This window comes from Pseudochaenichthys georgianus, chromosome 21 (assembly GCF_902827115.2).
Source record: "Pseudochaenichthys georgianus chromosome 21, fPseGeo1.2, whole genome shotgun sequence".
Taxonomy (NCBI): Eukaryota; Metazoa; Chordata; class Actinopteri; order Perciformes; family Channichthyidae; genus Pseudochaenichthys; species Pseudochaenichthys georgianus.
Window position 1 is genome coordinate 24,462,157 of NC_047523.1, and position 24,019 is coordinate 24,486,175.

Sequence of the window (24,019 nt, forward strand, 5' to 3'; positions counted from 1 at the left end):
AGACCATATTATTCCCAAATATCTAGATTTCATGGTCTTACTTATTCAACATTTACTAATAATACTAGATGTGCTTCAAATGTGGAACTAATAAAGAAAGAAAAACTAAACAAAGCATACAATATTAATTTGGGCTGTTAATAATAAACATTTAAAATAAACTTAAAATCTAATTTTCTGTTCTATTTAGAGAGGTAAGGAAATCTCATTTAACTAAACATGCATTTCCAGGATTCCTCTTTCCTTGCATATTTTTCTTGAATCTTTCTCTTGAATTTTAAGTGGAAAGATACCGGTTAGGGAAAAGTGGATACAATAAAAGAGAGTTTGTTGACATGAATGCACTCTGGTGACATGATAACATCGAGATAGCATCCTCCCAGGTCTGTCACTCACTCTGAAAGACATTTCCAGGTTCTCTCCGCCCCAGATATCCATCCCTGGATCGTAGCTTCCTATTTCTTCAAAGTATGTTTTGTATATACAGAATAATCCTCCTGCCATGGTAGGAGTCCTGTAAGAAAAACAAACACAACAATTATGCAATATTGCCTCACTTTGTGCTCTATGTATTAGTACCTCAGTGCAACTCAGAGGACCGTTATGAATGAACAAAAAAACAATTTGTTTGACAAACGGAATCAAAGCCTGAGAGGGGTAATTACTTTTATCTCTTAATTCATTATATGTTAAAGTCAACAACTAATTAAAGATATTGTTTGTTGCTGTGAGTGGTTCACATGCAAATTACAAAGTGTGCCTAGCTTTGTGTAGCCAAAAAAAGTCAGTTTTGTTTTTCTATTTTTAAAATAAATTAGCTCTCACATACTTCAAGAGAGTACAACTATCAGGATGCTATTTAGGCAGTTGCTTGCATCAGTGGGATACACAAAGGAAAAATATCTATTTCTATCTGCAGGATAAAAATGGTACAAGAGGTGTTTGTGTGAAGAAATCTAACCATCCATGTCTTCTCTGTAGCCTGCTGCTCTCACAGATAAACCCACACTTAGAAAAAGTGTCTCTTCACCTTTTTTGTGTGATTTGACCTCCTCTCTCTTAATTGTTAATCAAAATACAACAAACAAGTAGAAAGTCAGACGCACATTTCCCAGAGAAATGATCTAGACTTAGCTTCAAAGATTAAAGTTTTCTTTGTGTACCTGACAGGCAGTGTTCTGTCCCCCTTGCGCCGGTCCATCTCCCGCTGGGGAACAGGGTACCAGCGGAAATTCAGCTTCCAGTTGAATCCACCATAGGTCATATCTGAGCCTGCCATGTATTCAAACGTCTCGTCGCTGATGACATCGATGATAGGGCACACCACTGCTGTCCTGAAAGACACCAGGAATACAGTGTAAGATTTAAAGCTGAGATAAATTATAAAGTAAAAGCGGAGTAGAAATATAGGATAAACGTAACAAAAGAAAACCAACTGAGTAATGGTTGGTCTGTTAAAAACAAAAGGGAAGCCACATGCTGTTGATTACTCCACAGATTTGCTTAAACCAACAAAAGTAGTAATGACAACATTAAAATAGTTTCAAAATATTGAATGTCAATTATCTCAGACAAAGGTAAAGTAAGCTATTACTATTGTAGGAGTAACATTACCACTAGTTTTGTTATGAAGTAATGTTTAACAGTGTATTATGCTATAGTCTAGGTTGGACACTGGCAAAAAGTTATTATATAAAAGTAAACTGCAATGTCTTTCCTTTATCATAGATCATATGACCATTAAAAAGGTCTAACGAGCACTGTTACTCATCTTTGCATAAGTGACCGGTTGATATATTGGCATTGAATTTTGAGTGTGATCGTGTCACGATAATGAGTATTTCTTCTGATGACATGCACACCAATGAACAACAACCAATCGCATTTTGAATACTTTTGCAACATCTTGAAAGTGAATGTCAGATTTGGACAAAATGTTACCACAACAAACATGATGTCAATGTACCAACAAAAACAACCCTCTATCAATAATCCTGCTGCAGTAAGCATATCATATGTTCTGCTCTTCATGCACCCTTTTTTAAAGACATCAATACATCTGCAGCAGCATTCAGTAAAAGTGTAATGGCTCCATAATATCATTTTCTTAGTAATATGATTCTGGTTTCTTCCTCAGGGAAAATGAATGTGTCTGACCTCAGTTATGAGAAGAATCGCCAAGAGAGTCGTTATCAACCCATCCATTCATGTCAATCTCACACACGGACACTGCAGATTCACCCTGTGTTGTTCTGAAAATATATAACTTAACGTTCCGATACCTAACAGCAGCTAAACATGTACGTGTCCACTATAACTTGGACCGTACCAGCGCATACTACCTCCTGATGTAGCAGTGTTAACACAAGTATAAAGCTACAGTAATTGGAGCTAGCTTTTCCTCCGAGGCTGCAGCAGATGATGCAAAATGATTATCTTCCCCTATAAGCAGCGTCAGGCTCAAACTGTGTATTCATAACTGATGATTTGCCGTCCCATCAATATTCAGACCGAGCTCAAGCACATCATGATGCAACTGAAGTGAAATGTGATAATGGCAGTATTATTCAAGCATGTTTCAGGACTGAACAGGGAAAATATTATAGTGATTAAAGACGAGACGCTCATAGAAACTGCCCCAGAAAAGTACACAACCCTACCTGTCTTCTTTGATGCGTGCCAGCAGGGGCTCCAGCCAGCCCACAGTACACTCGCAGTGAGCGTCCAGGAAGGTGATGACCTGACCTTTGGTAGCGGCCGCTCCCCTGAGCCTGGCTCTGATCAGACCTGAACGCTGCTCCATCCTCAGGATCCTCACCGGCACCTCCAGAGTGCGCACATAGTTCTCCAGCTTCTTCTTCAGGAAGTCTGAGAGAAAACAACAGACACAAAAAATGTGTAATCAAGAGCAGATTAACACAGACAGAGCTGAACGAATAGGTTAATTCCTCTATGAGTCAATCAACTGAAACATTTATAAATTGAATTTGTAATTTTCAGAAATATTGTTGACAAAAATGCCAAAACATTCCCTGGTTAAGGATTCTGAAATACTTGCTAGTTTGAACTGTTGAAAGGGCAAAACAAGAAAACTAAATGAGTCAATTTAGGCTTTTTGAAACAAGTAAATCTATCATTACGATCCCTATTTTCTGGCATATGTTGGACAAAATGGTTAGTATATATCCTTTATTCAACCAGGTACAAATTAAGCTAATAATCTGAATAGGCTGATTAATCCCAAACAAAAACAGTTGTTATTTGATACTACATTTTGATCAGATCCGTCTATTTATTGTCACCACAGCTTTTTATAGTAGTAAATTGTTTCTTATATTAAGAGTTTGGTGATATATTCAGTTTTGTTTTACCAGTATCCTTGACTACAGAGTTAAATATCTGACTTTAGCAGATCAGTGGCGAGCGGTCAGGGCCCTCTAAGTCCTCGGTGAGGGCCTAAAATATTCTAAAAAATAATATTTAAAAACATTTAAAAAAAAAAAAAATTAAATATTATTTTTGTTATATTTTTCATTAGTTTTACCGAAAAAACTTGATTTAATTGTATTTAAAATAACATTTCCAAAGAAATAAATCCTTCGAATCTCCCTGTTCAGTTTCTGTAGGGTTAGCTTAACCGTTACATGAAAGAAGCTCGTCTGGCCCTCTCTGCGATTCACAGAGGGCCCGCTATAGTAAACTCAATGAGAGAGGAATGTCAAGTGACAGTCCAATTGACCAATCATATCTCCCCTCTAAATGGGAGGGCTTTATTATCGCGGACACGCTCCGCCCGCTGCGCTGCCAAGTTTATGCATGTGATATATCAACGGGTCAAGCTAGGAATTAGATAATTAGCATACGTTCATTCACGATGGCTCACGTTAGTGATAGTGATGACATCGTTGCGAAACTACTAACCGAGTCTTTTTCAAGAATGAGTTACACGGATAAATTGGAGTTAATTACCAAAGGGTGACCAACACCACAGCTTATTTTGATTAAAAAAACCAAACGGTTCGAGAGGCATTTTAATATCGGCAATTACGCAAGATACAACTGGATGACCGGATCAACCAGGGAACAAAAGCTGTACATCGCCATCAGAATGCTTCAGGTCACCTCAGAGCTACTATTCGGCTTAAAACATTTGGGGACACCAGGATAGATCTCCAGCTGGATGAGCAACAACGCCGGGGTGTCATCATTCATAATGAAAAGGTGAAGAGGAACCGAGGAATTTTGAAACGCCTCATAAATTGTGTGGTGTACTTGGGCAAGCAGGAGTTGCCGTTCCGAGGTCACGATGAGAGTGTAACTTCATCAAACAAGGGGAATTACATAGAGTTGCTGGATTTAGTGGCAGAATATGACAGCGACCTGCACACACACCTCGCCACATCAACAGTCTTTACCGGCACATCTTCAAGGATTCAGAATGACCTGATCAGCGCTGTCGCTCGTGTAATGACGGATAGCATGAAAGAGGAGCTGAGGAAGACACCTTTTGTCGCGGTCATGTTGGATGAAACGACAGACATTAGCAACGTGGCGCAGATGTCATATGTGCTTCGATATGTCACTGACGATGGGATAAAAGAGCGTCTCTTCAAGTACGAAGATGTGACAGAGGACAAACGAGCAGAGGCCATAGCTACACGGCTGCTGGAGTTCCTGAGGGAGAGTGGCTGTATTGACAAAGTGGTCGTGCAGTGCTACGATGGAGCAGCTGTTATGGCCTCTGGATTGAATGGGGTGCAAGCGAAAATTAAGGAAACAATTCACAGGCCCTTTTCATTCACTGCTATGCTCACATCTTAAATCTCGTCTTGTCAAAGGGAGCTTCCAAGATAAGAGAGTGTAAGGTCTTCTTCTCCCACCTCTCTGGCTTGGCCACCTTTTTCAGCCACTCAGCAAAGCGCACCAAGCTACTGGATGATATTTGCCAGCATAGGCTTCGACGGGCAGCTCCTACTCGCTGGAGCTTTCATTCTCGCTTGGTGTGCACAGTGGCAGAGAAGACCAGGGAATTGAGAGAGGTAAGATAATAATAACAATGAACGTAATGGAAATATTAACAATAATAAAGAAATGATTTAGTGTTGGAAACTACCCACTCGTAAAAACATGAAGGTAAAGAACTATGCTAGTATTACATTAAATGAAAAGCTAATCTTAGTGTTTACTGGAGGTCTACAAGTTGTTTTTTCTAAACTAAGCATTACTCTCGTACTAGGTGTTCGAGCACATCGTAGACCATCACACAGAGTTTGATGACGAAACTGTTCATTGCTCTGATGGATACATCACCCTCCTTACCAGCTTCGATTTCAGCTTTTGGTTGAAAACCTTCCACGCTATCTTCTCCTACTCGGATGTTGTTTTTGAAATACTTCAGAACAAAGGTTTTGATATGCAGTTCTGCTTGGCCAGAGTGGATCAGCTACAGCGACAAATTGAACAGGAGAAGGGGAACTTTGACAGCGTCTACGATGAAACCCAGGCTTTGGTTGGCCCTCCGCGCGGCCGTGGAGCTCAAGGAGACGTTCGTGCACGGTACAGGGAGCTCCATTGCAGCGTAATTGACAGCCTGCTAACCCAGATTTCCAACCGATTCAGTGACCACAAAAAGCTGGAATTCCTGGCCCTTCTGGACACGCAACAGTTCGGGCATTACTGTAACCATTTCCCAACTGCTGCCTTGAACAGTTTGATGGAGAGCTATGGCGGATATTTCGACCAGCCTCGACTGCACACGGAACTCGCCGTGATGTACGGCATGTCTGACATTTTGGGGAAAAGCCCAGCTGACATTCATCAGTTTCTCCTCAAAAAAGGACTGAGTGAAAGCATGAAACAAGTGTACACCCTCTCATGCATCATCCTGACAATAGCTGAGCTCCCATAAGGAGGGGTCTGAGCTCCCACGGACGCAGTGAAATCATACATCTTTGGGGGTCGCTAATACATTACCAACAATCATTATTTTAATCACAAATAATGCATGTGTCAATGTAAAGAGTATTATTTACGTTAACGAGGTAAATAGGCTAAAAGAAAAACATGTTTTCCAAAAGAACTACGCATCTCTTGAATGACAATATGCCTGCGCTGCACCTCCAAGGTGCACAATAAATTATTGCGCAATCTATGTCTGTCTGTGTGTGTGCTGCGCGAGCCGAGATGATGTGTGTGTGCGTCGTTGAACCTTTTCATATTTAAGTTTGTAGCAAGTAGAAGGCTGCTGCTCTGTGTGTGTGTGTGTGTGTGTGTGTGTGTGTGTGTGTGTGTGTGTGTGTGTGTGTGTGTGTGTGTGTGTGTGTGTGTGTGTGTGTGTGTGTGTGTGTGTGTGTGTGTGTGTGTGTGTGTGTGTGTGTGTGTGTGTGTGTGTGTGTGTGTGTGTGTGTGTGTGTGTGTGTGTGTGTGTGTGTGTGTGTGTGTGTGTGTGTGTGTGTGTGTGTGTGTGTTAATTTTAAAGACCCCCATAGAGCTCAGTTTATAACTCGAACCCTGGTCGCTGTCATTGATGCGTTTTGCACCCCGGGCCGCTGTTTTGATATTCCGCTGAAGAAGTATACTATAGGCTGTGTCGTAATAAAAAATAAAAATGTCGAGGGAAGAGGGGGGTGGGGTCAGAGGGCCTAGGTAGAAAAGTCACGGCTCGCCACTGTAGCAGATACTGTATCAGACAGTAACTAGTAGAGTGTAGATTACCAACCTCGCTCGCTGGCGTCGTCCACAAGCACGATCTCCGCCAGCAGCTGTCTGGGCGAGCGGTTGATGACACTGTGAACCGTCCGCAGCAGGGTGCTCCACGCCTCGTTGTGAAACACGATGACAATGCTGGTGTTCGGCAGGTCGTCTGGGTACAGCTTGGTCTTACAGCTGAGGAAGCAACAGAAAGAAAAGTAAATCAGTTTAAGTGAACATGTTGAGAATTTTACATCACTGAAATCATTTCCTGTAGTATGCTGCCCAGAGTGCCACATTTCAAGACCCTGTAGAGTTTTAGGCAATGATATATATTGTATTTTTTAGTATTTTCTTTATATATGTAAATAAACTATAACCAGCTGGTTTGAAGGGGGATGCCACACCCCTTGTTATCAAAATGACCAAAATGCATTTCTCTTGCCTCACCATGTAGCAGAGAGAGTGCAGGGTGAGAGGGGCTGTTTAGTTTCATATTTTAGTTTAGTCAGTCCCATCTCATTGATCCTATATCTGACTGAGGTTTTTGTAAGTTAGAATACTGTGGCTCTGAAACAACTTACTGTGCTGTGTATCGATAAATCCATGGAGCTGTCTTTGGTGCTGAAGTAGTAGAGGGATTTGGAATCACTAAACCTAAAATATACCCGTTCTGAATTTGGTAGTCTTATGGCACATTTCCACTGCAGCGGGGTAGCCCCGTTTAAGCGTCCCTAAGCGTCCTCGCTCAGGCCTCGGGCTGCCTCGCTGGCCGTCCGAGGCCGTGGCGCATTTCGTTTAGGACCTGGGGTAGCAACGCAGTGTAGGCGGGGCGATCGGCTTTTTGGGCGGAGCGACGCTGGGTAAAACTCCAGTGGCGTCATCTTCAATGCGACACAACTCACAAAACACACACAACAATGGAGGATGTGGGAAAAACTTTCAAGATGGCTGAGTGAGAAGCAGCAACGTTGCAGGCTCGTAAAAAAAGTTTAGATTTGAGTCCTTGACTGGAAAACTGACAGGCAATAGCTTATTCATGATACACTTTAAGTTATTATAGAAGCTTAAATAATCACAATTTACTTTAACTCTTCAGTTACCAACACTTTTGACATAAAGTTCCTGCTAGCATGACCGACCACGATTACAACTTAAAAGTTCTCCGTGAGGCGTGTGACGACTCGGATATTGAGGACATGGAAGCGGACAACTCTAAGGGACACAAAATAAATTGGGACCACACACCAACTAAAGGACCGAATCCAAAGAAATCAAAGGTTCATGGTGAAACACAAATGGCAGAGGATAGCAGCAGCACCATTCTCCAGGCAATACAAGTCTTATCCGGAAAAATGGATGAACAGACAGAGCTGTTAAAACAGTTTGAAAAACGCATTGAAGCAAACACTGAAGCAGCTAAATAAAATAAGAAAGACATTTCTGCTCTTCAGAAGAAGTTTGATGATCTTCTGAAAGATAACACTTTACTACGTAAGTCTGGCGAGGAGCAAGCCCGCTACAAACGGAGGTGGAATCTGAGGATGAATGGTCTGCCTGAAAAAGAAGGAGAAAACACAAGAAAAGCTGTGATCGGGATACTCACAAGAGTTGTTCCGCTGTCTGTGGAAAAGCTGCGTGACTCAGTAGACACTGTCCATCGGCTGGGTATGAAGGGTAATGCAGCTACTTCCAACAACACACCGAGGTCAATCATCATTCAGTTCGGGATGAGGACTGTTCGTGACGAGATCTGGAAAAAGTCCAAAGATGCGAGAGTCTGCAGCGAGATGCACATTCGTTTCAAAGAGGATTTCTCCAAGGAGGACCGGGAGGCTCGCTCCAAGCTTTGGCCACTGGTTCAAGAAGCCAGGAAAAAGGGGAAGAGAGCTTTTCTGAAGGAAGGCTTCACGCTGATTGACAACATAAGAGTGGACCCGGAATAACGTGAAAAACACCGCAGTAATTAACTGGAGGGACAGGGAGCAGGTTTTCGGTCCTCAGTAGGTATGCTAAAGTTTTCAGTTTGAGTGTTTATTTTTATTTTTTTAGGATTGGACATGTCTCAGGTTATATTCAAAATGTTGTGAGCTATTGCACTAAATATGTTTGTTAAGGGCTACGTTACTCACTCCTGCGCATCGATATAGCATTCCTTAGCGCATTTTCTTAAGGTTTCTATCTTTGCTCTTTCAATGTTATTGTTCATATCCTTAAATGCTAGGGGGCTAAAAAACAATGTGAAACGTAAGGCAATTTTTCTTTTTTGTAAGGAACAAAAGGCAAATTGTGTTTTTCTGCAAGAAACTCACTCTGCAGAGGCAGATACAAAGTTCTGGAAAGTACAATGGGGAGACAACATTTTTTTCAGCCATGGAACATCACATTCGGCTGGAGTGATGATTTTATTTAACAGGTTACCTGGAAATATAATTGACCACAGGAGTGATACAAACGGTCATTGGCTAATGGTTGTGACTGATGTTAATGGGACTAATTACATACTGGTGTGTGTTTATGGATATAACAGAAAGATTAAAAACAATAATTTTCTTTCAATCTTGTGCCAAAAATTAGAGGAATGGAAATTACTTTATATGACTGATAAGATTATAATCGGAGGGGATTTTAATGTAGTTCCTGATGAGTGGTTAGATCGTCTTCCTTTAAGGGGACATTGTCATAATTGTAATGATTCTATTATTCACTTGGCCTCTAAACTTAATTTAACTGATGTTTGGAGAATAAATAATCCCTCAAAGTCACAATATACCTGATTTAACTCTTCTAACAATGGTCAGTGTTCTAGGCTCGATTATTGGTTAATCTCTACTAGTTTAACTAATAATGTCTCAAAGTGTGACATTTCAGCATCACCTCTGACTGATCACTGTGTCATCTCTTTGTCCTTTTTACAATGCAACTTCAGTCCCAATCTTAAACCTATATGGAAATTCAATAATAGTCTTTTGGAGAATGCAGATTTTTGTAAAAAGATCAAACAACTGATAAAAGAAACTCTGGCTTTGGATATGTCATCTCTCAGTAAATGGGAATGGTTTAAATTTAGTGTGAGACAGATTGCGATAAATTCCAGTAAATACTCCTCTAGATTAAAGAAACAAAAACAACAAGAGATGACAAGTGAAATTAATAATGTATGCCTTAAAGCTGAGTTATCATTGGATGAGCAAATTAAACTGAACAATTTACAAATTCAATTAGACAATATGTATTTGGAAAAAGCTAAGGGAGCTTTTATTCGTTCGAGAGCCCGATGGATTGAGCAAGGAGAGAAAAACACTTCTTATTTCTTCAATCTTGAAAAGCAAAGACAAGTGAAAAAGAAAATCCAAAAACTGAGTGTTAATGATGTCACTATTGAAAATCAAGACCAGATAAACGAAGAAATTAGAATTTTTTTATAGCAATTTATATAACTCAAAGTTTTCTAAAGAAAATTGTGCTAACTTTTTTAGTAAAATTACAGAATTCAAAAAGACAATAGATGATCCTTTTAAACAGTATATGGACGATCGACTAAAAATTGAAGAATTAGATAGTGCATTACTGCAAATGTCTGGTGGCAAATCACCAGGGCTGGACGGTATAACCATAGAGTTCTACAAATATTTTTGGTCAGATGTGCGAAAAATGCTTTATAAGGCTTTCACAGATTGCATTTCAGCAGGAAACCTTTCGCCAACCATGAAACATGGCCTTATTACCTTAATTCCAAAACCAAATAATAATATTCTTTTGTTGGATAATTGGAGACCTATTACCCTACTATGTAATGATTACAAACTGTTAGCACATGTTTATGCTAACAGGTTAAACTCAGGTCTGAATCAACTAGTAGATGAATGTCAATCAGCCTTTATTAAGGGCAGAAGTATTCATAACCATACCAGACTGATATTGGATATGCTCGATTACCAGGAGTTTATTGATACTGAAGGTCTCGTATTATTTCTGGATTTTTATAAGGCTTTTGATACTGTTGAACATTCCTTTTTAATGGAAACTCTAACATTTCTGGGTTTTGGTGAACATTTCTGCAACATAATTAGGATGCTCTATTCGGACATAGATAGTTCTGTATCTTTGAACCCTGGAATGAGCCCTAGATTTAAGTTTTTACGTGGTATTCGACAGGGTTGCCCTATTTCCCCAAAATTATTTATTCTGACCACCCAAGTTTTAACAACGCTTATTATAAAGAATCACAAAATATTAGGCATTACCCTCTTTGACAAAGAATTTAAAATTAGTCAATTCGCGGATGACACATCCATTTTCCTAAAGAATAAATCCATGGTAAAGGAAACTCTTAACACAATTTCAATTTTTTCAAAAGCATCAGGGTTATCTCTTAATCTTTCAAAATGTGAATTACTCCCTATCCATTCATGTGATGATTCCGTTATTGACTCTATTAGAGTGGTACCTGAAGTGAAATATTTAGGAATAACATTGTCTAAAAATTATATCAGGAGAGAAGATCTTAATATTTGTAACCGTATCACAGATATGAAGAAATCTCTCAGTTGTTGGTTAACTAGAGATCTTACTATTTTTGGCAGAGTTCTTCTTACTAAAGCAGAAGGTATATCTAGACTGATCTATCCATGCCACTCATGTTTTGTCTCTTCGGCCAATATTAAAAAAACCAACTGAATTATTTTCCAATTCTTGTGGAGAAATAAAACTCACTACATTAAAAAGTCACAGCTTGTTAAAGAATATGATAAAGGCGGAATTAAAGCTTTAGACTTTGAATCGATGATTGGAACAATTAAAATAAAATGGTTGAAAGCTTTTTTGTCCCAGCCAGAATCCATGTGGTTCCATATTCCAAAGGCCATATTTAAAAGTCTAGGAGGGTTTGATTTTCTTTTAAAATGTGATTTTGAGGTTAATAAGATTCCGACCAAATTGTCAAATTTTTATAAGCAGATACTTCATTATTGGAAAAAGATATTTACCCACCATTTTTCTCCTCATGGATCTACTTTATGGAACAATAGAGTGATTATTATAAACAGAAAATCCTTGTTTAGGAGTGATTGGTATGAGAGGGGTATTTTGTTTGTTAGTGATTTACTAGATTGCAATGGTAAACTGCTAGATGTTTTGGCTTTTTCAACGAAATACAATATATATATGTGTATATATGTATGTGTATATATATATATATATATATATACACAGTGCAATAAACTTGTTAGTGCAATAAGAAGCTACAGGAACGTTAATCTACGTCGGTAATATTAACTTTATTTAATACAACATTTACGGTACAAGATTTACATCATACAGCCCATGTAATATAATATTTTACAAATGATGAATTAAAGCAAACATGTGCAATATATCCATTATTACAGCTCCGTGGGCTGGCAGTAACGGCCCGTCCACACAGCGGCGTGCGTTGACGCTTCCCCATTCACTTTGAATGGGGTGACGTCACTTTTAGCCGAAATGCATCGTGGGAAGCGACGTGGAGCGTAGCTGGCGTGGCTCGCTGAAAAAGTTGAGCAATGTTCAACTTTTGACGCGTCAGCCAATCGAATCATATGCCAGTACAAGCTCTAGCCAATCAAACCGCTGCTTGTGTGTCAGTGGCGGGAGATTCATGTGATTGGTTGTTGGTTGAGTTTCAGACACGCCCGCCGGCAAGCGTCAGCGCACGCCGCTGTGTGGACGGGCCGTAAGGCGATATGGGTCCGTTGTTATTGTGCATCCATGGGTAAAGAGAAACTCATGTAGTGCTGAACACGTAACATGAACCTGCCGGGCGGCGCGGTCCCGTGGGTTAGATGCGCGTTCATAATGCCGAGGGAAATAACTCTCAGAATAACATTAGCACATTTTTACAACTTGAGGAATGAATGTTTTTAATAAGGGCTATACAAGTGTTCATACTGGGTTGTTTATTTAGTTTAAAAAAAAATTATCCAACGAGTTACAGACCATTCTTTCCCCATGTAAGTCAATGGGAAAAAGTGTTTCCGGGCATGGCAACCAAACGGATGTGCAGTACCGCCGTTTGGCCAGCACGAATATTTCCATCTGAGTCCGGCGCACTTCCTGGGGGCTTGGTCGAGCTGCGGCCGCGGCCAGTACACGATGGTACACGACACGCCCACCTGACGCGACACTACGGTGGCTGAGAAGGGTCTAGCTGCGGCCGCGGACAGTGGAGGTTGAACCAAGCCCCCAGGAGTGCGCCGGAGTCTTGTGGCCAAACGGCGGTACTACACTTCCTTTGTGGTCCAACTCGTTGGATAATTTTTTTTAAACTAAATAAACTACCCAGTATGAACGTTCCCGGGTAGCAGTTATCTTCCCTCCCTTCAATCTAACCCTTCCCTTCCCCCCATCCTAACCCTAACCACTCCCTACCTTTTTACCTAATCCTAATCTTCCTTCCTCCCTCCTAAACCCCAAAACCTCTCCTACTGTAAGAAATTAAAATCAATGTTTATACTGCATGGGCTGTATGATGTAAATCTCGTCAATTCGCTTTTAACGGTGGTGCCTCTCAGCCACCGTAGTGTCGTGTCAGGTGGGCGTGTAGTGTACCATCGTGTACTGGCCGCGGCCGCAGCTAGACCATATTGGAGAGTTTACTTGTTTCTTGTGAAATTCATGGTCATGGTGCTGACATGCTGTGCTCTGCATAACCTCTGCGAGAGTCATGGAGAGGACTATGATGATGGGTGGAATGCACCAGCAGCAGCAGAGCCTGGGGTAGCAGTGGCTCAAGGTGCAGAGGAGGAGGGCACTGACATGAGAGAGGGTTTTGATGCGCTATCTGAATACCTAAATATGCATTGTATTGTATTCATTGTATTGAACATAAATACATCTTTTTTTTTCATATACATGTGTTATGACCTGGCTCAAAAGGCCACAACAAAAGGAGACACCATGTTGACGGTTAACAAAATATGTTTATTTAGGACAAACGAATCAAATCAAGTCAAAAACCAGTAAAGTATGAGGTGTGGATGTCAGTGGTATCAGTAATGTAAATGCAGGGTGAGGATTGTATGGACATGTATGTGTGTGTGTGAGTGTGTTGAAGTGCACAAAGTAAAGCAACTGAAGAAACTCATAATATACTCAACCAAAACCGGGGTGCCTGCAGGGAGAAGCAGAGCGAGAGACCAGACAGGAGCAGAGAGGCTTTGAAATAGCTGCAGAGCACCAGACCCAGGTGCCCTGAGTTACTGCAATCAGTGCAATCAATGCAGCCAATGCAGCACAGACAGAACAGCCACACCCTCTCTACTGATGGACCCACAGGGGCATCACAGCCCCCCCCTTAAGACGGGGCCCCAAAGGGGTCCACGACAACCCAACATCCTTCTTCTTAACTCCAGCCTTGCGACTTCGTACTGTTTCTTCGCCTCCACTGCCTTTATGTCCCACTCCTCCTTGGGTTGGCTGGCGTTGAGCCACAGCATGTAGGCGCTCATCGCGCTCATCGCGCTCATCGGCCTCGCCGACCTCCTTCGGCCTTCTCTCTTTCGGCCTCCTCTCCTTGGCCTCCTCTCCTTCGGCCTCCTCTCCTTCGGCCTCCTCTCCTTCGGCCTCCTCTCCTTCGCTTTGTGGGGTTTCCACTCTTTCTTCTCCTTCACCACTTTGACTGTCTTCTCCTTCTTCTTTGTCTCGATCTCAAAGTCAAAGGACCTTGCTGGACCACTTTTTCCAGACTCCGAAACAGGTAGGTCAGTAGACATCCTACGGCTCTGCACACGTGCAATTTTATAAACTGGAGACTCACTTGGAAATTACAAACCACTCTCACCTGACTCCCCAGATGCCACCGGCCTGGAAACCACCACAGGCGGTGGCACACCAGCCCACACAGCACTACCAGCGAGATCGTTGCCCCAAAATCATATGTATCCCATCAAGTGGCAACGCGGGACGCACGCCATAGACACAACTCCACGTACCAGCTCACAATCCAGCACTACTGTATGACGTCGCACAGGAATCAAGCCCATCTCCATGCCCCTCATCAGCACAAAATCCCCCGTTTCTGTCTCTGACGAAAAAGGCAACACTGACTCAACAATGAATGAGTATCTAGCCGCTGTATCACGCAACACCTTAATTGGCACATATTTGTCACTACCGACTACTGATACAACCGCTTCAGTGATGAACGGCTCAAAACCAGAACCCGCGTCAGCACAAATCGGCTTCCTATCAGGCACCATGCCCGAGCCTACACCCAACGGGGGTTTTTCAACACGGCAGAACAACACATGGCTGGAGCATTTGGTGCCAAACGAGGCTTCCCCTTAGTTTCCAGCAACGGACACTGCTCCTTCCAATGACCCTCTCCTCTGCAATAATGACATAGGTCCACTTTGGCCCCCTCGGGTCGCCCTGTACCTACAAATTTACGGGAGGAGCCTGGTGAAAACTTTGCACCACCGCGGGCATAGCCATCGTCTTCTCCACGTTTCCAATCACCCCTAGAATACTTCTCAGTAAAACTGCCCTTATGTGTCAACACAAAATCGTCTGCTAATTCAGCAGCTCTAAACGCGGTGAAGGTTTCTGTTCATTCACATAAGTGGCCACACGCTGAGGGAGAATGTTTTTTAAATTGTTCCAAGACAATGAGTCACAAAGACAGTCAAAACTTGCAACCTTTGTTGCCGCGCACCACCGCTGAAAATGAAGAAGTTAAATCACGGATAAACTCCACATGTGTCTGCTTATCTCCCTTGACCCAATTTCTGAACCTTTTGACGATACCCTTCAGGACACTAGTTCGTAAGACTTCAACACCGCTGATTTTACTCTATCATAGTCCAAAGCCTTTTCGCCACAAACAGCTGAATAGGCTTCCTGTGCTCGCGCAGTGAGTACACACTGAAGTAACAGCACTCTGTCCGAATCTGACCAGTTTCTTGCCTCTGCTATGCGTTCAAATAGAGTGAAAATAATTCCGGGTCACGCTAATTGAACTTTGGCACTAATCGCAAGTAAGAAATGATATCGCCACTGCCTGATGCGACCTATCACCACCAACCTCCCTGGAGAAAACTGCCCTCTCCCATCATGCCGTAATCTAGCATGTTCCACCTCACATTTCATCCTTTCACCTCCAGCGTCTTTTCCAACCTCGAAACGCTTCTATACCTCCTGCTGCTGACCCCTCATCTCCAACTTCTCCGCTCCAACCTCAACCCCATCTGTAACTTCTCCAACCTCAACCCCAACTGTAACTTCTCCTGCCTCCAACTTCTCCTGCTCCAACCTCATCTCCAACTGGCAACTTCTCCTTCTCCAACTGCGATCTCTCCTGATCAAACTGCATGGCCAAAAGCTCCTTTTGCTGCTCGAACGTCAAACCAACTGTCTGAACCACTACCCGGCACGACCCTGCCGCACCAGGACTTACTCTTCTTGCAACACCCCCGTGCTCAAACAAAGATGACACAATGACAGTTTAATGGTCATGTTTCCGCTTGCCTCCCCACCACAGCAATGTCATAGTGCTCGGCTATTCTCGATCAACTGCGGCCTCTGGCCAATCATCTAAGAAAGACACTGAGGGGCGCATCCACAAACGCTGACAAAGAAGAAGTCATAATAGCCAATCAGAAAGCAAAGTATTAACATGCCAACGACGCATGGGCATAAGATTAACCCAACAGAGAACTTTCCCCCTCTAACTGCCCTAAACAAAATCTTTGCCTAATCTCCCTAGTCTCATGGTGGCTTGCGGTTGGGTAATTACGCACTGGAACCTGGCGGAGTATGGAGCGACCTGCACGCATGGTAACACCAGAACTCACGCGGACGTGCCCCCGAGACAGCTGTCCGAAAACAGCTGACACTAACCACGTCGCCACAACACTATGAAAAAAAAACAAAACACGCAACCCAAGGGGAAACGCCACTTAAGCCTAGCGGGGAAAACTCTTTACAAAAGCGTAACAAACGCAATCTTACCTTTGATTGGCACACAAAACCTGACGACATGTCAAACACTAAAGCTTCCTGAAACCCAAAAAATGATGTGTCCCCCAAATAGCAGCGACAAGCCAGCACACAGCTGGACCACAACAATGAATCAGCTGCTCAATGACACCATGTGCTCTGAGCACTACACAAACTTTTTAAACAAATAACCCGTCGGACGAGCCCCCATTTGTTGCGACCTGGCTCAAAAGGCCACAACAAAAAGGAGACGCAACATGTCAACGGGTAGGTAAAGGTCTGTCTGTGTTGTGTTTTATCTGTCTCTGGTTTCGTTTTATTTTGAAAAGAAAGTGTTCACCCCCTGTCTTGTTTGTTGATTCCTGTCTCTGGCCGTTTCTCAATCGCGAGGATGCTTGCTTGGTAGCACATGTCTTCCGAGTCACTTGCTTCAGAAGCTAGGCAAGAATCCTTCCTGGCATTCGGAAAACAAAGAGTGGAACAGGCTAGCAAGTGTGCAGGTGTGCCTCATATGAGAGGCCCGCCTTACATTTTCCGCCACAGATTTGGGGAAATTGGTCCGTGCGCAAAGCATTGTGGGGATTTTAAGGACGCGAAGTCTACCCATGTGCAGCCTTGAAATTACCCCCAAACCAAGGACGAGGCCTCGGTGGAATTCCAAGTATGTTGGAGATTGGAACAGTCCTTCGGCAGCACTCGATGACGTAGCATCCTTGAAATATTGGCTTGGAAGCCAGTTTCCTCGAGATTGAGAAACGGCCTCTGTGTTTGCCCTCCTGTGTCTGATTTCCTGATTGTGTTCACCTTGTGCCCCTGTGTTTTCTCCTCCCCTCCTCACCTGTGTCTTGTTTGTGTGATTAGTCTTGTGTGCATTTAAGTTCTGGTTTTTCTGTCTGTCATCGTTGGATTGTTGTTTGTCTTGACTGCGTCCACTGGGAAGAGTTCTGTTGTATCGTTAGCCTTGAAATAAAGGTATTTTCTGTTTAAATCTGCGTTTGGGTCCTGCCTGCTTCACTCAACCCTGACAGTTTGGTTGTGTCACTGCAATAATCACACAATATGTAGAGACAAATGTTAGCAATTCTCACTATATGTTAAAGAATCCTCGCTTAAATACATAAATGCCAAATCTATTTGAATAAAACACCAGTAAAATATAAATAGAGAACTAGAATGTACTTATCGAAGAAACCACATGCATGGACGGTCCGCAGAGCAAGCAATGAAACAAGTCTGATATTTGCATTAAATATCCAAAAGACAGCAAATACGGCCATGGTCAAGTTATGTCCACCCAATAAGCTAATTCGGTTGAGCCGCCGGTAGCACAGAGCTGCTAACAGAGAGGACCGGAAGCTAACAGCCACATGGTTTCACTACTGCATAATGTGAAGTGAGTCTCTCACTGAAGTTGGTTCACTACCGTTAACGTGCTTCTGACTTTTTTCTCAGAATTCTGACTTTAATCTCAGAATTCTGACTTTAATCTCTGAACTCCAAAAAGAATTATCATGTGGCCCTAATCCTCTTCCGTAAGAATCAAATCACAATTGCAATGTGTGTCAAAATACACAATTATATGCGTTTTTAAACATTTCAGTCCCTAAAACCAGACGAGCATTGAGAACAAGTTGTGCTGTAGTATGTATTTTGGATTCATGATATATTTATATTAACAAAATGAAATCATACTCACAGGTCCGGACAAACTCAGGATTGCTGGCTTCGCTGTTGCATACATCGCAGACGGCATAAACAGTGTACTTGTAAAACTGACCACAGCCAGTGTTAGTGAATAAACACTTGTTGTCTGCCGTCCTGCACTCAGTTTTTTGGCCACTTTTGTCCACAGCCGTTGCCACATAGTAGCGGGTGTTGTTGGTGGGCTGCCAGCTAAAGATGATCACATTGCTCGAACAATCGTGACTTGTCTCGGGATTAGCAGGAGCACAGGAGACTGGGAAAACATTTTGACAAAGAACAGTTATAAGAACAGGGAATAAAACGGTTTAAAACATTTCAAAATCTGCCTGGATGTCATAAAAAAAGTCCAGTTGTGCAGAATTGAGTGGAGTTTATATTGATCAGTATTTTGTGACGCACTGTATTGTTTTAAAAATGAAGTATTCACAGCAGATTCACAGGCCACAATTCACCTCCTATTGTTCAAAGGTCGTCAAATAGATACAGATGTTTTACTCCTATTGTAATTTCCCTTTTTGCAGCATTCAACACTTCATTGGAGTGAACAGGCAATTTTGCTGTGTGTGCGTGTAGATATTTCCCTAGGCCAGGGGTCGGCAACCCGCGGCCCACGGGCCGCATGCGGCCCTTTAAGCCCTCTGCTCTGGCTCCCTTGAGTTTAGACAAAAATAAGAAGGAAATAAAATAAAAGTATTTGTAGGACTATTTATATTTTGTTGCATGGTTGAAAATGTTTCGTATCTTGTATTTTGAGGTGATACTTTGACACATAAATAAAAAACAAAACGGTTTTAATTAGGTCAACTAAAATATGCGTCACAGCCTGCTACGGTCCCGCGCGAGCGCCTTTTCTTGGAGGCGAATAACCTGACCCCTGGCTCGATGAGCGAACTATGGATAAATCAAAGAAAAGTACCGGAGGAACATAAGATTTAATTCTGTGTGGACAGAGTTATCTGCTTTCACAGCAAACGATGCTGGTTTACCGGTATGTTTGATATGTAGAGAGAAGTTGTCAACGGTGGTGCAGCCTTTACGTATCGAGGAACAAGAAGGGAGGAAGCCAGCTGACGATCTTCAGTCATAATTCAATGGGGTATGTAATTTATTTCAGAAAACACTTTTTGTTATATTCCATGGAATGCTCTTAACGTCCCGATAGCAATGAATATATTAAATGCTTTGACAATAAATACATACACAAATTAATCTGTGGAAGCCGTAGCGCTGTAAAAAGCACGACCAATCATCTGAGCCGGCCGGCGGCTAAAGTAACTGGATGGCCTACCTGCCTGTCAGCCTTCCACCTGTGCACAAACTTATCTCGTGCCCTCATTGGTCATGTGCGCGTTCATGTGTGTGTTGGAGGAGGGACTCTGTAAGAAAGTCTGAAGGAAGAGGCATATTTTTTACGGTTGTGTATTTTCAAATTCTCGCGCACTCGAGCTGGTTTCTCCATTCTTACCTACCCCACCTTTAACTCTTTTTAGGGTGCAGCTATATGTTTTATTTATTTCAAAGTGGGCCCATTTTAATAATTTTTTTTCCCTTCAAATGTGCAGAGGACTCCCCAAGTGTTTAATTTATTTTAAAGTAGGCCTGTATATTATTTTTAATTCTCCTTATAAGAGTTCTTTGTTTCTTATTAGAGGTTAACAGTTTTATATCATGTAATAAATAGCCTAATAAATGCAAAAAACTGTAGTTTTTGTCGGATATAACAATAAAAAACTATGAAATATGTTTTGCGGCTCCAGACAACATTTTTCTTTGGAAAAAGGAGCAAAATGGCTCTTTTGGTCAAAAAGGTTGCAGACCCCTGCCCTAGGTGGACTATGGTTTGTCTCCTTTACCTTTTCACTCAGACTGACGTGAGAGCTGACCTTTGAGATAAGTCCTTGACTAAATAGACTCTAAAGACACTTGACCGACTGGTGTTGGATAGCTGGTCTTGGTGGCAAAAGAGAGTGTGTGTTTCACCCCTCAGCTTGAGAAAATCCTAAAGGAGACAATGGGAGGAACCTAATCAGCTTCCCTAGAGGATGAAGTTATGGGGAAATGTTGTGATGAAGATCTTTGAATGTGTCCTGAACTGTGAGTGTGTGTGACACTGAGAGGTAGAATGAGAAGGTGTGGATATGTAGGACACATATACAGACATGTGATGAGGCACAATGAAAGGGGGGGGACAATACATACATTCACAAGGAAAGTACAGACCTAGGGTAGAGCAGGTAGAGCAGGCCTACCTGTCTCGAACAGGGAATGGACGTTGGAGATGCTCTCACAGTCGTCTGAGATGGCTGTTACATGGACCTGGTACTCCTCACCACATTTGAGCATGGTGATATGGCAGCTTGTGGAGGCCGATGTGCAGTTAAGGGCTGCACCAGTGCCATCAGTGGCCGTTGCCCTGTACAAGTTGGCCCCGAATACCAAATCCCAAGTTACTGTCACCAAGCCGCTCGTGCAGCTGTACTCAGCTGAGACTGTCGTCACCGGGTTAATAGCTGAGGAAACATTTTTTTCAGAACATTGTTTTATAGGAACGATTCTGCCTGCGTGAAATGTAATGCTGGTTTTAAGATTCACTAGACCAAAAACGTATATCTTGTTTTGTGTTCCTTCATAAGAGGTCGAACTGGGTTAATTAAGGTCACAAGGTTACTTTTTAGTCAACACAATTATTATTTGTTCTTGTATAGTCCATATAACATAGACGTATAGAAAATACTTATAATCTGGTACATTTCAGATTTGTTATCTTCATTAATGGTCAAACTCAGATTTTGGAAAGGGAAGAATTAGATTATATATCCTTTATTTAACCAGGTAAAGACTCATTGAGATTAAAATCTCTTTTTCCAGAGCGACCTGGCCAAGAAGGGCAGCATGCCATGAACACAGTTACAACAAATGAACACTAAACAATACAGGCAGACGAATACAGCTGGAAAACACCAATTAAATGGCACATTAACCAGTCAATATGCAAATAAAAGAAACTATTACAAATCAGTAAAAACTGGCACAATTTAAAACGACTTCAATTATAGGATATACGAGCAATCACATCGACCAATAGATTCTTGTTCTCTGTCCTTTAAGATGGACTTGAATTCCCCCATAGTGATACAATCTGACAGTTTCAGCTCCTTCTGTATATTATTCCATGCATAAGGGGCAGCATATTTAAAAGCTTTTTTACCCAGCTCTGTTCTCAATTTAGGAACCAGCATCTGAATAAATTCGAGAGCTGTATTTAGCATATAGACTGGAGAGAACCAGCCAAACAGAGATGTATATATAAAACCCAACCAATGGGAAAGTTGCGTGCAAACAAAGATGGCCAATTAGCAGCAGCACACAGAGTGCAGTGGTGTACACGATGTCCACATCCAGGGACAACACGTAATGCACAATGGTACACAGTATCCAAACTCGTTAGGCCCTGGTCAGAGGCATTCATATAAAGCAGATCACTATCATCCAAAACCGGTAAATCAAATGATCAAATGTTTCCTTGTCTGAAAGGAGAAACAGGATTTGTTTCTGTAAAATAAACTTTATTTTATCTTTAGCTTTGAAACAACATTCAGTGTGTGAAGATACATTCTGATCAATAATAAAACCTAGATATGTGTGACTCTTTCAATGTCAGTTCCTTGAACAGTACAACTCTTAGGGAGAATAGAAGTTAACTTTTTGCCATTTGAGAATATCCTGAGTTTGGATTTGTCTGCATTTAATACTAACTTGAGTTGAGATGAATGGGATTGAATAACATCAGAGGAAGTTGAGAATTACCCATTTATACATAAGTGAGGTTGTAGTCGGTCTACACAAAACAAAAAGGGCAAGTGCATCCATTCTGCTGCTAAGATACTCACTAGAGGTGTTGTATGTAACAGCAGAGGGCTCCCCAGGAACCAAGAAGCCGTTGAGTGAAGATACTCCCACTGTGTATCTGGAACAGGGCTCCAGATCACTGATGTCCATGGTGGTTGTTGTGGTGTTTCTGATGACCGGCTGATCGTTGTGCTTGTCGTTGTCACTCACGGCCACTTGATAAAGCAAGACTTTACTAACAGTGTTCCACGTCACTCGAGCTGTGCTCTTCCCCGTCGTATGTATGGACACTCCTATTGGTGGCTGTACCACTACCAGGAGAAAATACAAGTTTAATCTTATGCATTTTCTTATCCTCCGTCATGTCATACATCCCAACTGTAAAGGATTTGCTCAAACATAACACGTTATTTAGACTTTTTTTTTTTTTAAGGAACCTTGATTCTGATCCGCATTACAAAAATGAAACCCTCTGAAAAACAACAAAACTAGCATTTCATTTGCACTTACACGTTGCGATTGTCCTAGTATGACTTTTGGCCCCTCTTCCGGCGCTGTTTAATGAGTAGACGTAACAGTTGTACGTTGTAGAAGGAGTTAGGCTGTCCATTTGTCCAACAAGGCCTGTGAAGGTCTCGTTGTATTGTTTTGGGGGATTAATAAACAACTCTGTCACAAACAAGATGTAGCTGTCTGCCCCAACCATGCTAGACCACTGGAACTTTATAGATGTACTGGAAATAGCTTGTGAAAAGGTGATCTGAGAAGTGGCAGGCACTGTGGGAATGAAAGATAAAGACATCAACATTATTTAACAAAGTTGCTTTTCAGTTTCATTTATATGGTAACTTTTTTAAGTGTTTTCTTTACCTGTCTTAGTGGTTTTGAAGTGTGTGCACACCACATTGGTGTATTGGAAGACCTTCAGTGTGACTTTATAGTCATGTCCGGGTTTCAAACCCTGAATCAGCCTCTTTGTGCTGGGTGCATACTGCATCACCACCATTGGGGCGATGCTGGTGGAGTTCACAACCCTCAGGTCCAGAAAATATACCGTAGCTCCACTGTAGCTGCTCCATATCACATTCAGTGTTGAAGCTGAAGGAGAAGTCACTGACTCTATACTACATCCTGAACAAAGAAAGAAAAGGAATAATATCTGTCTAGGAATATCATTTTCATTGCCTTTTGAGATGAAAGGGTAAAATAAAGTTAATTGAATCCGTGAATTTTACTTTATTTAACTATAGTGTTGTTTTTTGTATTTGCAGGAATATCAAACCATGGACTATTGTGAGTTAATTATATCATTTTGTGAATAACCTATATATATTTGGTTGTGATAAATATTTTCTGTGCTAAAAACGTCCCACTGCTTGCTCAGAATTCAGGCACAGATCTTTTTCCATACCCTTACCCTTAAGAAACATGTTTAAGAAGTTGTGGCACTAATGAACACATTTACGGTAGGAGTGAGTGGTAAACGGGATGTCAGACTCTTTTACATATAAAGCAGTGGCCCTCTAGTGGTGAGCAGCAGCTGCTTTTTTTTCAATTCATCAAATCCTTTGTCCATACAATCCACCTCAAGCTTTTCAGTTAGCAGCAGTGTTTGTATGTTGGACGTGAAACACTTAATCACATTATATTGGCTTTAATTGATCAGTTTAGTTAATATCTTCAATTATTTACAATAGGGTTTGTATATATTTTTATATATATTTTGCGAAAGGGGCAGGTAATATCAGATTATTTTCTTCTCCCTGCTCCTTTTCGGGTATGGTGTGTATAGAGACATGTT

At 41.7% G+C, this 24,019-nt stretch overlaps 1 protein-coding gene across 4 annotated transcripts in view; it reads right to left on the reverse strand.

Moving 5' to 3' along the window:
• galnt13 (polypeptide N-acetylgalactosaminyltransferase 13) overlaps positions 1-24,019 on the reverse strand; it is a 77,993-nt gene that overhangs the window by 21,525 nt on the left and 32,449 nt on the right. For all 4 annotated transcript variants that reach the window (XM_034110498.1, XM_034110496.2, XM_034110499.2 and 1 more), the window contains exons 4-7: positions 6,719-6,885; positions 2,661-2,868; positions 1,164-1,334; positions 397-514 (exon numbers count right to left, since the gene is read on the reverse strand). In XM_034110498.1, the coding sequence (XP_033966389.1) occupies positions 397-514; positions 1,164-1,334; positions 2,661-2,868; positions 6,719-6,885 (664 nt within the window). The remainder of the gene's footprint in view (positions 1-396; positions 515-1,163; positions 1,335-2,660; positions 2,869-6,718; positions 6,886-24,019) is intronic.